Source organism: Xiphophorus couchianus, chromosome 9, assembly GCF_001444195.1.
Source record: "Xiphophorus couchianus chromosome 9, X_couchianus-1.0, whole genome shotgun sequence".
NCBI lineage: Eukaryota > Metazoa > Chordata > Actinopteri > Cyprinodontiformes > Poeciliidae > Xiphophorus > Xiphophorus couchianus.
In genome coordinates this window covers 18721922-18737429 of record NC_040236.1, presented here as the reverse complement: position 1 = coordinate 18737429, position 15508 = coordinate 18721922, and the positions used below count along the sequence as shown (strand labels likewise).

Below are 15508 nucleotides of genomic sequence, written 5' to 3'. Positions count from 1 at the left end.
CACTCCTCTGTCCTTCAGGGTGGACATCTCAGACACACTCATGTATGTGTATGAGATGCTGGGAGCAGAGCTGCTGAGTAACCTGTATGATAAACTAGGGAGGCTATTGACGAATACAGAGCAGCCTACATCATGGCAGGTGAGTGAGATGGATTAGCGATGTTAAAAAGAAGGAGTGTAAGCCGTTTTCTGCTCAAAAAAGTCTTAGCTTTGGAAAAAATTTGACAAAAATATGCATAATAACCCAAAGTAAAGAATATTTTTCTTTTTCTTTCCCCATAAAATTTATATTCATCTCCTTTAGCACACAGAAGCTTTGCTGTATGGCTTCCAGTCTATAGCAGAAACAATAGATGTGAACTATTCTGACGTCATCCCAGGCTTGATAGGACTCATCCCTCGAATCAGCATCAACAATGTCCAGTTAGCCGACACGGTCATGTTCACAATAGGTAAGGCGACAGATGTCAAGACAAAAATATATATTATTTTTTCCTGTCTGAAAAATGAATTCATGGTGTCTCTGTAGGCGCTCTGGCTGAATGGTTAGCGGATCATCCAGTGATGCTCAGCAGCGTCCTGCCTTTGGTTTTACAAGCGTTAGGAAATCCAGACCTTTCCGTATCGTCTGTTTCAACCTTAAAAAAAATCTGCAGGGAATGCAAATATGACCTGCCACCCTACGCAACCAACATCGTAGCAGTTTCTCAGGTAAGTGGACATTTACATATAGTTTTTATTTTCTGCCTTGAAATGATGGCCAGATGAAGTAAATGATGATTTTCAGCTCAATTGGAGCTGACTGGTCAGTCGAAAACTGACCCACGATTTGTTGAAGTTGAGGGCTAGCAACGCATTTTTTTTACGTGGATGTTGTTACTGATGGAAGAAGACTCAGTTATTTGTTTTCAGTGTCAATGAGGTGTTAAAAAGGAAGCCCAGCGATGTAAGAAGCCTTTTTAGGTAAACTGCATTTTCTACAACATGTCCTGTTTCATTAAGGCTGAGAGAGAGAGAGCAAGACTTCTGCAGATAACACGAAGGCTAAATGCACAACAGTAAAGTTGCTTTGTTGCAAATTTTTCAGTTTTATACCTCTAGGGAATTCACTCTGTAGTGTTAATTGCTGTTAAAAGATGCTAAAGAAAGTTCAAAACTTTAATTTTGTTGCAATTTTGCTTTTGCAGGTACAGACTCATGCAATGTGATATCTGATCTGATCTTCTATTGAGAATATTTGAGATCATCATGGCAGGATAATCTGCTTTATGCCATTTATGATAATCAGTCATGCTCAATAAATTAGAATATTATTGAGAGGTTTACTCAACCCACTAAGTGGAACACATTATATAGATTAATTACATCCAGACCGATGTTTTCAATCCTTTATTCTTGTTAACTATGACTTTCTGCTTACAGCTAATGAAACGATGACATTTAATACTGAAATATTAAATCAGGTCAATAAAAAAACATTTTATACCGAATTGTGGGCTTAATGAAAAGTAATACATGATTAAAAGTTATTTTTAAAGGTAATTTTAATCTGACCAGTGAGCCTCATCAGACCCCATCTTCTGATGTATTATGACTGTAGCTCTTGAGGGGAAGTTTGAGTCTGCCAAAATTAGTGCCAGCAGTTCAAAGTTTGACATAAAAGCTGAGATTTGTCACAATATTCTGATTGGTGCATCTGTGATTACACTACGTCTTCTTCAAGGTGTTTTTATATTCCAGAAATAACATCAGTTGAGCTTAAAAATAGTTCCAGTTGCGTTTTGTTTAAAGCTGCTTTTTGTTTTTTCTATTGAATAATAGAGCTCTTGCTCTTTTTGTCTTTTTTTGTCCCTGAAGGAGGTGCTTATAAAACAGATCCACAAGGTTTGTATCTCTGTTTTTTTTTGTGCATTTCACAGGCATTTAAACTTCAAATACCGTGAAAGATTCTGCTCTCTGAAACATGTTTGCAGTTTTTCTTGTAGACATATTATTGACTGAAAGCTTATTGTTTGCAAAAACGGTCTCTTCACACAGACCAGTCAGTGCATGTGGCTGATGCAGGCTCTGGGATTCCTGCTTTCCGCTCTGCCTGTGGAGGACATCTTGAGAAACCTTCATTCCCTCATCACCCCCTACATTCAGCAGCTAGAGAAGCTAGCTGATGAGACGGTCAGTTCACACCCAATGCAAAACAACACACTCACACACACGCACGCATACTCGTTTGCGCACACAGAGACACAGCATGCACAGATGGACTCTGGCCAAAAGGGACAGGCTTTCTATCTGCGTGGTGTCACTGCAGTGGAGCGACTCGCTGCAGGACCAGATTGGGTTTGACCCTGCACCATTGGCAAGTGACTCATGTTGGATCACCAAAGACGTACTTTCTCTGACTAATGCAAGCACTGACTCTTGAATGAAATAAATGTATTAGGAAAAACATCCCCAGAAACGCACTTACAGTAGGTCAGGCCTTTGTGCGTGCAACATGCAGTCATTCAGAAATGGAATTAGAATCAACATGAATATCTTTATATATTAGAAACGATCCTTCTGGATTGTATAAAGAAGGAGCTATATGCATCTAAAATCAGTTTATTTGCTTTTTGTGTAAAAGATTTTCTTCTGACGTCTTTCGGTTATAGGTTGTTTATTTCTTTGTGTTTCTATGTTCTATAATAACACGCTCTCTGATCCATCCTAACTTTCTCCCCTTCATATTGTTTTTACCGAGCTTCATGTTGTCCTGACATTACGTCAGCTGAAGCAGTCAGGTGCTCTGTCTGTCTGGAGCCGGCCAAATACTGGCACCTAGTGGGGAGACCTTCGGCTTCCATTACGTCAAGGGTAAAAGAGCACAACGTCTGAAGGCGATGACCAAAAAAGGAAAACGATTGATTCACTCGGATGAGTCACTGAGCTCAATAAGATCACATAATTTTAATTTTCTAGACAGACCGTTATACAGAGAGGCATTAGTCAAAATCTGAAGAATAGTAGGAGGTGTTATAATCAGTGGGTGTGGCAGGTGTGTTGTTTGTTATTCTGATTGTTGGCTGTGTTACGTCTCCATGGAGACACTGATTTTGCCCTGTTGAAGCCGTGATTGTTCAGCAGTCAGTTAGAAATAGGCCGACACGTGACGCTCAAAGTCTGTTATTTGACCCTGCTGCTTTACAGTTTTATTTCAGGTCATAAGATTGTATTTTTATGGATTCTAACCGTATGAGTACGTAATCCCATAATGCATCTGAACCGCCACATCGGGTAGGAGATGTTCTCCAAGTTTTGTTTGCCGCTCAGTCTGTTAAACGTTGGCAGAATCAGTGACAGTTTATTCTACAAACTGAACATATTTAGCATCAAGTGCACTTAAATATTAACCATCTCAATATTAAAATGAACATTTATTGTGACTGTGCATCGTTTTAATGTTTTATTGCTGCCGAGCTGCGCACACAAGTTGCTGTGATGATGCCCAGACCACCTGAGTGTCCACAGAGGAAATTTCACAGATCAGAGCTTGATCACAGATGTTAACACACTGAAAAGAAAATATGGCAGCTGTGGTGCTTGTCTTTCAACAGAGCCCTGGTGCACATAGAGCCTCCTCCTTCTTCTTTCCTCTAACTTTACATAAACACTGCATTGTGGGATGAGAAGTTACTTTTTAACTTTTGACATAAAATGTGTTTTTTCTGATTTCTTGTTGTTGAATTTGCTCTTCTTATTTTTTAAATAAAAACAAGAACACTATAACACTGACTGATTTACATAGGATTTAATACATAAAAAACCCAAAATAATTTAAGGTGCTAAGTTCTTAAAGCTGAATTATATAAATGTAATTATGCCCTTTTTCCTCTTAGCAAAATGTTTCTATGCATTGTAAAATAGATAACTCTTATTCCTACAGTCTTTTTCACTGTAGGAACGAGTGGAAGAAAAATCCTTGTTGGAGTTAAATTGTCTTTCTCTTCTGTTTTTTTTCCTTTAGCCTAATCCATCCAATAAGCTGGCAATCATTCACATCCTGGGGCTGCTGTCCAACCTGTTCACTACGCTCGACATCAGCAAGCAGGATGATGAGTCGGCTGATGGCTCTGCACCACCTGTCAAAGCAACCCCACCCCCTCCAGGACCAAATCCGGTCTGTCACTACACACCATAACCAGACTCATAGTTAGTTAGTAGTTTAGGAGGACAGTCACTGACAAACTGAGTGTAAAGATGGATGATAGCATAGTGAATGCATCACTCAAAGGTACATGACAGTATTGGAGATTTAAAAGCCACATAATTCTTGGGACAATATGACTTTCTTTTCCTAAAACATCAACTTCAGTCATTGTAATTCTGCTGCTGACATGTTTAGTACAAATGTTAGAGGCTGTTTTCCTGTTAGTTACCGTTTTTCTTTACTTTTTCAGTGACTGTGTTCTCTCCACATTGTTTCCTGTGTTTTTAGGTGGTGGTCGTTTTGCAGCAGGTTTTTGCCCTCATACAAAAGGTTCTGAGCAAGTGGCTGAATGACTCGCAGGTCGTGGAGGTACGTAGACACGCCGAGCCAAGTCCAGTCACCTCTCTGTGTCTGCAGCCCACACATCTCAGTCTTCGATGTTTCACAGGCGGTGTGTGCCATCTTCGAGAAATCTGTGAAGACCCTCCTGCATGACTTTGCCCCCATGGTGTCCCAGCTAAGCGAGATGCTTGGCCAGATGTACAGTACAATTCCCCAGGCATCAGCTCTTGACCTGACACGACAGGTAGTCAGTCGACTCAAAAACAAAAAGCACAAACTTCCAGTCGCATCAAGAGAATTTAGAAAAGGGATTGTGTAAGCCAAAAAGCTGCCCATTAGTGAAAAATTATTTCGTTTTTAAAACATCTTGAGTATGATTCATAACTATAAAAGAAATTGTTGTTATGCGTTAAGTGTTATAAAAAATTTTCTGATTGGTGTTCATCAAAGAGGTCAAAAAATGGAACATTTAGTACAATTAATTTCATTTGACATTTGTCTTCTTGTGAGTAAGAAATTGCTCACATTAGTCACACAGCATTGGCAGCTATTTTTGTTGGTATGAGACCTATTGTTATGTTTAAAGATTAAGGCTTTGGAAATGCCAGATTTAATCCTAGTATGTCTATTAAAGCTTGGGGATGCAAGTTCACTCAAGTTGATTACTTTGGAAGAAATGTAACATCTATACATTTCTTCCACAAATTGTGCAGTTTTACCTTTATTGTTGTTTTTTAGGTTTGACGCTCATGATGGGTGTATTCATTTCAGTGTCTGAAAGTAAAAAACATGTTAGAAAACATATACAAGGAAGCTTCAGAAAAAAAGTGAGAGGAGAAAGAGGTCAGGAGATAACAGACTGGTGACCAACCCACATTTTCAAAGTTGCTCTGTCATTGGACATTTTATCTTTAATTCGTCTCAGTGGAGAATGGGCATTTGGAGCAAAATAATAACTTCGAGAACTAAAATTCAGGAAGATTTTTATCAACTCTGGTTCAGAAGAGCATACTGGTCACAGTTGTGTTAAACATAGCAGCAGTGAACGGAAGAAGCTGAAAGTCTCAGTGTTCTTCAATTAATCAGTCCGTCTCACTCCTATGTAGCTTTTAAGACATTATGCAGAGAATGCCATTTGCTGCTCATTCCCTTTGTCATGCTTCATAAGATTTTTTTTTGTTCTTGGACTACAATAAAAAAAGGTCCATAGATTCCTGCTTTGGACTCTAACTGGGCACCTTTATCAGTAAATTTATTGATACATAAAAGCTGGGTGTGAATGTAATCTGGATGGTTTAATGTGAGTAAAGCTGCAGCCTTACATTTTTTGTTTTAGTTGCCGTCTGACTTGCTGAATTGCTCATTTCAGATGGTGCATATCTTTGCCAGCGAGACAGACCACTTCCCACCAATCAAGGCTCTGTTTGAGCTGGTTACCTCGGTAACACTGTCCGTCTTCCAGCAAGGTAGGGGTCCAGCAGAGTTGGGAGTTTCAGGACTCTTAAACAGTTTCTATTCAGGTGAAGGATGGATGTTCAGATCAGGACAAATTTATTAATAAAACATAAATTTGTTTTGTGTTTGGCATAAGCAAAATTTCTCATTAAAGTTATACATTTTCAAAATATGCTAAAAAAAAGTTGGACTTTTTAATGTTTGCTTGTAAATATTTGAGGAACTGCAGTGTTTTCTGTCATTTTGGTGTTTTTAGAAGACGGAGCAACCCCTACCAAATACTGGATGTTTTTTGTCTGTAATAATAAGTATTATTTGTTTAAATGGGTGATGTCTTGAAGCTGCTAATATCTGAAAGCAGAGGAACGTGGAGGCCATTTCAATTTAGCCAAAGCAAATCCGTGAATAATCAACATTCATCTGCCAGAAATACCTGACTCTTGTCACTACATTACAGACTACAACCATAAACCTTGTCAGCTTTTCACATTTTCAAAATGTGGTGTTTGATTCAATTAAAAAGAAAACAGTTTGTACGTTTTAGTCGATGAATTTCCTCACTCACATGAATGTCAGTAGACTTTAACTTTTTTTGTTTCTTACTCAAAAGCCAGCCTTCTGTTCACCGTTGGCTCATGGGTGTAAATCTTGAACCAGAAAGATATTCAGTGGCCATATGTTTTTCATCAATGTGTCCATGCCTTTTGCAGCTTTAATAGGTTCTCTGCAATTTGGGACGGCATAATCAAAAACTACAAATAGCAGCCAAGCTAAACATCATTAAGGAAAAAAGTGCAAACATCACTGTCAGCAACTTTCAGGCACTACTTTTTCTCTACCTGTGAGCATTAAATACAGGAACAAAATTAACCACAAACAAAAGCCCGACTCAAGCCTACAAGGAAGATTTCATCAATGCAGACCTTTTTTTGCCCTTACTGTTTAAATCATTTTTCGACTTATGATTTGCTGTAAACACATGAAGTCAACATGTTATCATGTTTTATGTTTGTCTAATCTCTGCTTAATTTTGCTCTTCCGTTTGTTATTTATTTTTATATTTACAGATTAAGGCCAGGTCTTTCAAATGTTTTTGTGTTTTTTTTATTTGTGTTATTTTTATTTTTTACTGAATGTCATTTAGGGATCAAGAGATTGATCCTTTTTTTTTTCTAAAATTTTCTAGACTATTTGTATCAGGTGTGGCTGATGCCTCTGCTCTCTGTGTAGTCCCTTTTCTCCCCTCTTCTCTACTCTTGCTTTGACTGGTTAAGTAATGGCTGCCTCTCCTGCATTTTAAGTGATTTTATTTGTTGTACCCTCTGAGCAGGTTCCTGCAGTACACAATAATAATTAAACAGAGTACAGTCCCAGAGCAGGGGACCAGTGGCTTATTCATCAGGCCAGCAGGGAACATGTCCGCTGCCACCTCTGTTTTTGGACAAGAGGCTCTCTGAATAAGCCCTGTGCAAAAATCTTCTAAATCACTGACACGCTAGGAAAAGATGTTGAAAAAACCTAAAATAGATTCATTTTTTGCAGCTACATAATTTCACATTGAAGAATTTAGAAAACTACAACTTCTCAGAGCTGGTGCCAGTGAGGTTCCACATTGGCACCTGTATCAAATATTGTTATTTGATACAACAAATAAAAAACTGTATCAAAGTTTTCACTGATTTCTATTACTGTTGATTAAGACAAGACAGAAAGTGTCTATTTTTTGGTGCCGTTTGCTGATTTATAATGATCAATAGAGATTTGTCTGTCTTGATTAAAAGCAAATCAACTTAATCATTCTGCGATGTATTTTGTGGGCTCTTCACAACACAAACTAGACAAAATAGAACAAATTAGTTCTTTAATGGAAAGCACATTATCCTAACAGCAGTGTCATTAAAAGTCCCAATTTTATTGCCTTTCATCGAACAATTCTACTCAAATGGCAAAAAAGCAGTTTTTATGGAAGTTTTCAGAATGGGGTTATGTCATTGCATTAAAATATCATATTTTAGGCCTCTTCAACGTCTTTTCCAGGGTACCAATAATTATGGAGGGTGCCGTATCATCTCTAAAGTTTGTGTGATGTGGATGAGGGCTGAAGGGTTTTTCAGTAGGCCTGTTTGGAGTCTGGGAACAGGCTCACTATAGACACATGTTTTTCTCATCACTTCTAACTCATCTGAATTATTATTTTGAAAGAAAAAAGGAATTTTTCTGTAGACTCTTTAATGATGACTCAAGAAGATTTTTTCCCAATGTAAATTGTAATTTTTTTTAAATGACTCACATGGTAGTCTGGTAGTTTGTGTCCAGCACGATGGAGGTAATAGCACATTTGAATGTATCATTGAATAGTAGCACAGTACGTTCAGTTTAAAAGCCAAAGGGATCTTTGGAGGAAATGTGTTGCTTTTAATCTGATCACAATGCTGCTGCTGGTGCATTATGGGAAGGAGGGTGCGTTCAGGTTCAGTAGCCCTTCTTCCTCATCCTGTTGCAGTAACAGAGGTGCCTTCGGGGTTCCCACTCCAAACCCACCGTTGCTTCTTAGATTTCTTCCTTTTCTCTCGTTACTTCTTCTCATTTGGTTTCCCTCCAAGCAGACCCATGTGTTTGTCTTCTGCCTGTTATTTGTTTTTGGTTGGTCTCTTCTTCCAAGACTCTGCCAAAGCTTCATATGTCTGCCCCCCACCCACCCTTATCGCCCCCTCTGTTCCTTACTCACATGTAAATTATTTCAATGAAATATTTTTTGGTTCTCTTTTTATTTCCACATGACTGTTGAATCTATTAAGTTGCTGTTTGTATATTATTCTTATTCTCTCTTATGATTTCTTAAGTTTCATCTTTATTATATTATAGGACCCAGGGATCATCCTGATATTGTTGATTCATTTATGCAACTCCAAGCTCAGGTGTGTTTTTTGGTTTCTTATTTCATTCACTTTGGGTTTCTCTCCCTTTCTTTCCTTCTCTCTCTGACTTCTAGCTGTTTTTCTTTCTTCCTCTCTTCCTCTCTGTAGCTTTTGCTGTGTTTTGTTACTGGGCGTTAAGGTGTCCCATCACAAAGGCGAGGCAGTGGAATGAAACACTCGAGGGAACTGTTTGCAAAAGGGACATTTGTCTCTCCACGAATCCTTTTAGGCTCGAGCAGTCGCCTCACCACTCATATTGAGATTTAGTTTTACCTGCAGAAACCACTGATGGATGCAGGATGCTCTCTTAGTCTGTATATGTTGCTTTAGACTGTGATGGTTTAATACAAGTGTTTTTCAATAAACTGAAATATAACTAATTCAGTTTAAAAATTAAATTCTGTGTAGATACATAGATTTAAACACAGAGAGAAACACCTTCTTCAGCAGCGACCTGCTGTAGCTTATCCATCTTATGGAGAATGTCAGTAGCTGTCTGCTTGACAACTGTCTACTCAACTTCTCCATTATTTTATTATTATTACCTTATATAGAAATATTTCTTAATTAAACTCATTTTTTGTTGTTTTTCTTTCTTTTCTTTTTAAACATTTTCCAAGAAACTGAATTTTGGATTTTCATTAACTGTAAGCCTAATAACCAAACTTAACAGAAATAAACACTGGAAATATCTGACTTATTGAGTAATTATTTTATATAGTGTGAGGTAAACTTTAAGAATTTAATAACTGAAATTAATTACCTTCCCAGTTAAATGCTAATTTATTGGTTGTATCATGGTATTAACATAAAAATATACAACAGGATCAAATTGCTGTTAATCAGAAAAGCAACAGCTGTTCATAAGGCAGCTAAAATAAGGCACCAAATTTGACTTTTGCATTTATAATAATATCAATTATAACATTTCTTATCAGTCTTTTGGTTTTCATTTAATAGAAAAAGCAAAAATGTAAACACCCACCTTCAAAGCTACTCAAAGTTTCTGTCACCGTTTGATTCAAAGTCCTTCTAATAAGGTGCTGAAGTGACTAGGATGTTCACTGCCCCTCCCACACATGTTGCTGCGGACTGCTGGTCAGCTGGCTAAAAGAAGAAAACAACTATGAATCTATCAGCTTTGAAATGTTTCTACTTGCTAAAACACGAAGATGAGTGAAAACTAAAGAAGACTGCTCTTATAAAGATGATGCCGTCTTAAAGCTGACAAGACGTGACCTGATTTAAATGGAAGAATGTGATTTCCATCACACCTATTCCCATCATATTCATGATGCTTTTATTTTTCATTAAGGTCACCAGGCCGTGGAAAATCTCATGTTGCCAACTGTTACATTATTAGTAGTAGGTTAATGGCATTCTTTTAGTCCTGACAGTGTTTTCCTTGACTGGAAGCTTTTCCAAAACTGTTAAATGTGTTTTTATGTAAGCAAAGGAGACTTAATTTAGCCTCTATCAGTCAGCTGACCATCAGTGTGAAGCAACAGGTGGGGTAGAGGGAGCTCTACATTATTCTGTCCTTTAAGAATAAAGTTTTTTGCCTGAACATTAAAAGGTCTTTCAACAGTAAGATGTGGTACGACTGAAAAGTTGACTGCATTTTTAAATAACTGAGAGTTTAGAAATCCTTTCGTTACATTCCTTGAATAAAATTAGACAAATATTTAGCATGAAAAATATGCGATTTAAAACAGCCAATCTGGATCGTTACGCGTTAGGTTTTTAAAAACATCAACACCTTAGTCGTATTTTGGTGACTAACCAGATGACTGGTTAGTCTCTGAGCCCAGTCCCCCTCTGAAGTCATTCCAGCCCAGAGCCAATCAACGCCTAAATGAATTAATATTCAGCTAATATTAATCTGCTCCAACAAATTGGCTGATGGCTCTCTCGTTTTTATATTTTGTCTTTTGTCTTCATTCTTCCTTTGTTTTCTATCTTTGGATAGATCTGACCTTTTCTCCCTCTCCCTCTCTCCTCTCCTCCATCCTGAATAAGTTCATTATTATGAGATGAGTTGTCTTTCTCTTTATCTGCACATGTTAATTACTTATTACACACTTCTGTTGCATATTCTGTCCAGTCAACCAAAAACAAGGAAGATGCAATTGAGTTTGAAGAATCAAAGCCAAATCCCACCATTGCCTTTAGTTTTGACTTAAGTTTCAAATGATTTCAAAGTTTGATTTTTTGCAATTTGTTTGTTATATCTGCATCAGTTCTGCATTGGAGGATCTCTGGATGAGTTTGGATAAATTTCTTTGCTAACAGATGGAGAGAGCACTGTAGCCTGGTAGGCAGATCTGGTCCTCTGTTGCCATCAGATCCGGCTACCAGGCTTGGCGGGTGTTGTTTGTTAGCCGTACTTTTGAAGGAGCTTATGCAGTGGAATGTGGTGAAGCAGTAGCGGACGGGTCGGCCCCGCAGAAACGTAATGTGAACTGCTTTTATCTCGTAGGCCCTCAAACGGAAGCCCGACTTGTTCTTGTCAGAGAGTCTTGACGTGAAAGCGGTGTTCCACTGTGGTAAGTGAGCGCGAGTCTCTCACAGGCAGCACCTGCCCCTGTGCAGAGATGTGCTTGGCTTTCCAGCCAGCTGTGTTCCTGTCAGTACAAACTGTTCGCGTTTGACATCGGTCCTCAGTGGCTCCTGTCTCCTCTCTCCCAACTTCAGGAATCCTGTCACTCAAATTTCCCGAGGCCCCGACGGTCAAGTCGACATGTCTGTTCTTTGTAAGCACACGGATACACACATGCTGCAGGAACAGAAAACTATTGCAAATGCCTAAAATTTGACGACTGTTTGGTTCTGCTAGACTGAACTGCTGCCGCACTGCTCAGATGTGCCTCCGTTAGCCAGGGTGGTGCAGGAGGACGGCAAGCTGTTGGTCCAAGCTGTGCTGGAGGTGAGAAGCTGCGTTACTTCTCACTTTAATTATATAGCATCATGCTGTGGTGTCTCTTAGCAATGATGGAAAATAATACATATTTTTGTGTTCTCTTTTAAACTGTTATAAAATAAATATTCAGAAAGTATGGTGCATATTTGACTAGGGCTGAAACGATTAATCATGATGAGTTGATTATTGAAATGACAAAAGCTAATTTAGTCGGCGAATAAGCCTTAACTGGAGTATAATGACTTTAAAAGGGCTATGTATTGAAACAACATTCTTAGAGAGGTAATTAAGCTAAAAACTATACCAAAAAAATATATCTTTACATATGTTCTACCCACAGCACATTTTGTATGAAAAAGGCTTAAGTGCTTAAATAAAAAATCTGCAGAATGTGCCAATTTTGTATCCGAATAATTGATAGTTTAATCAATTACTAATCTAATCTTTAACCCCCTTTAACTTGATGCCGTTAAGTAAATGGTTAAGCAGAGTGCAACTGAATGTCACCAGAGGTCACATTGTTAGTAGCAGTCCATCTTTGAGTAATTTAATCTCTATGAATCCAGCTGATCTTTTAGAGAACACATGTAAAGCTTAAAGCTGTGTTATTAAAACAACATCCCAAAATCTGAACTTCTCACACAGCTTTGCTCACTTGATTATCTGAAAATGGAGAGTATTTACAAAATAAGACAGAACACACATTCCACACTGTAAAAGAAAGGAGTGGCAGCATTATACTGTGGTGAGGATTTTCTCCCACAAGATTTTTGTTTGCACAGTATAAAATACTAGGTTCCAAATTATGTATCAATTTGTCTTTGTCTTTCACACAAAATATGCTGCAGGTTGTGCACTGTTCTACATGACGACATGTAGAGAAGTTCTGTAGGTTTCAATGCTGTTGGTACGTCCAGACTAGTAAAGTATTTCCTTGTTTCTCTGCAGGGCATCGGGGGCGGAGCATCCCGGAGTCTGATGGACCAGTTTGCTGAAGTGCTGTTCAGCCTGAACAAGCACTGCTTCTCGCTGCTCGCCGTGTGGCTGAAAGAAGCACTGCAGCCTCCTGGCTTCCCGTCGTCACGCATCACCACCGAGCAAAAGGACAACTTCTCCCAGCAGATCCTCAGGTATCAAACCTGGAAGGTTATTTACACGATTACGAGATGAAGTCTAAGGGTTGGGCAACATTGTAAATTACCTACGCTCAGTGATTTGTTCTTTTCTCTCTCTCTCTCCCTCTTTTGCAATGCAGAGAGCGAGTAAACAAGAGAAGAGTGAAGGACATAGTGAAAGAGTTTACACTGCTGTGCAGAGGTCTGCACGGCACAGAGTACGCTGCTGAATACTGAAGCACTGCCCCACGTGCTCCCAGCTAATCGTAACCTTCGTCCTACCCAGATGCCACAGCAACAAAGTTCTCTCCAAGCCCATAAAGACATCGAGAAACGATTGTAACGATAATCCATCCAGCCGCAGGACAAAGACACGGAGCACAGACACGGAGCACAGAGCTGCCATCGGATCAGAGGACAAAACTCCAACTCCCAGCAGGCCTCAGAGAGAGCCTCCTCCTTGCTGCATTGATTCTTTCACTGTTAAAAGATTGATTGCCTCTTCCTCCTCTCTTCTCTCCTTTTTAAAGGTCATTTCATTGGAAGGATTTTGAGCAGCACACCCAGCATGCTGCCTAACACCGCCTCCTATCTCTGGCTTGTTCTGCCTTTCTAGCTCTTCCTGTGGTTCCCTAGGTTTGTTTCCTGGTAATTAGCATCTATATGAAATGGTAGTGGTATCGTACGTAGCTACTTGACATTATTTTTCAAAGTAAACCAAGGTAATTATATAAATGTATATGTAAATACAAATAGGTGGTTTCAGTCCTGCTGCTGCTGCTAATGGGATACAAAGGAGCATTGTTTAGAGGTGGAGGGGAGGGGGTTCTGCAGGAAGTTATCCCAATATTTGCTCCCGCTCATGCCCCGCCCTGTGATCTCTGCGTTTGTCAAATTATATTAATTGTTTTGTGATTTTTTTTTTCTATTTCTTTTCTTAAAAGGCCTTTTCTGGGGTGTCAGTAGGTAGGGTAGACTGAAAACCACAATGTTTGGACTTTATACAGTCAAATAATTCATCAAGCCCTCTTTATTAGGGGCTGTACCTCATGTACGTGTCATCCTACCCAGTCCTACTGCAGTCTCGCTCTTTACCACGAGGTAAAGCAGGACTGCTGAGAACAATGGCAGGAGGGAAACCGGATCCCGGTAACCAGCGCTATGACGGAAGCTGCTAAGAAGGAAACTAGGCATTTCTGACAGTGGGCTCCTTAGTCACTGTAATTGTGCAAAAATATTAATCCGAGTTGTGCATATTAACAGTTACTGCTGAACACTTGCGTATTTGAGTGTACGGGTGTGGTCGTATCTGTATGTACGAGAGGTTTGCACATATGTATCCTTTATTTCCCCCCCTTACTCACTTGTTCTGTGCACTTATATTGGACCTATGGTACAAATGCATCGTTTTCTTTTCGGCTGGTATTCAAAGAGCCCGTTTTGTCCTTCAAGCCACGCTCACTCAGGCAACCCTGTTCAGAAAGACTGACCTGGAGCATCTAACACTCCTTGAACTCTCATCGCCTCTTTGTCAAACCAGACTCGTCCATCCATGTCATTCTCACCAAGCACTTCTATTAACAAACGCTTGCGATCAAGCTACCCAGAATCCTCTGGGTCACTGCCTTGGAGAGGATCGGGAAGGGTCAGAGCACCACGACGTAAGATTGCCCGATAGAGAGAGTTTCCTCACGCCGACATTCTGTGCTCATCCTTTACGCCTGTGACGCTACGGCTGTAAATTAAAACTGTCTTTGTGAATCAGCAGCACTCGGCATCTAAACGTACCTTGTGATCTCTGATAAAACTTTTATCTCAGTATAATCCTTCTGTCTTATCCGAGGTGCCTGCAGACATGTAGCATGTATGTGTTTCGGGGTGGAAAGGGGATTTTGGGAGGGGGCAACAGTGGACGAAGACAGAGACCCAAGACAGGAATCACTTTTGATCCAAGCCGCTTCGCTTTAGTCCAATTAGTACAGTGAACGTCTTGCTGTTCAACACTGATCCCTGGTTTGTTTTATGCTCTTAGTCTAAAGTGAGAGAAGGAGCGGTGTTTATCACAGTCTAGAGTTGTAGGCGGATGAGGGGTGGAAGGAATTAAATGTACAGTGGTCTTTTTGTACCTTGGCTTTAATTTATTAAATATATCTGAGACTGCAGCTATTGATGTCTAACGGTTGTGGGTGTTTTTATTTTTCTCCTATCAGCACTTCTGTCAAAGATGTTCTTGTTTCTCTAGATGCTGGCTCAGATTTAAGAACATTATTTTGCCTGCGGACAAATATTGAATCACTTAGGTTTGTAGGATTACACCAACTTCATTCACTCAAAAAATATTCATCCTGAGTATAACCAATTTCTGATGAGCCTAAACATCCATAAATACTTAGGTGACTTATCAATGAGACACTTTGAGAGTGGGTTTTGTTTCTAACAAATGTCCACTGATGTTTAAAACACATTTTTTAATGTACAGTTATTGTTTTATTTGTATCTCTGATAGATCAAGTGAAATTCTTTGACAAAACCATAAAACTTATAATGCAGGGAAGCAATAAACCCTGTCATA

General features: G+C 39.2%; 1 protein-coding gene across 2 annotated transcripts in view; it reads left to right on the top strand.

Moving 5' to 3' along the window:
- Positions 1–15113, top strand: part of LOC114150454 (importin-13) — a 29316-nt gene extending 14203 nt beyond the window's left edge. For both annotated transcript variants that reach the window (XM_028026851.1, XM_028026852.1), the window contains exons 9-23: positions 19–139; positions 305–452; positions 530–711; positions 1858–1884; positions 2038–2172; positions 4004–4156; positions 4475–4555; positions 4635–4772; positions 5898–5994; positions 8849–8901; positions 11381–11447; positions 11596–11654; positions 11738–11827; positions 12770–12951; positions 13077–15113. In XM_028026851.1, coding sequence (XP_027882652.1) covers positions 19–139; positions 305–452; positions 530–711; positions 1858–1884; positions 2038–2172; positions 4004–4156; positions 4475–4555; positions 4635–4772; positions 5898–5994; positions 8849–8901; positions 11381–11447; positions 11596–11654; positions 11738–11827; positions 12770–12951; positions 13077–13173 — 1630 coding nt within the window. In that variant the 3' untranslated portion in view covers positions 13174–15113. The remainder of the gene's footprint in view (positions 1–18; positions 140–304; positions 453–529; positions 712–1857; positions 1885–2037; positions 2173–4003; positions 4157–4474; positions 4556–4634; positions 4773–5897; positions 5995–8848; positions 8902–11380; positions 11448–11595; positions 11655–11737; positions 11828–12769; positions 12952–13076) is intronic.
- Positions 15114–15508: the final 395 nt, after the last annotated feature.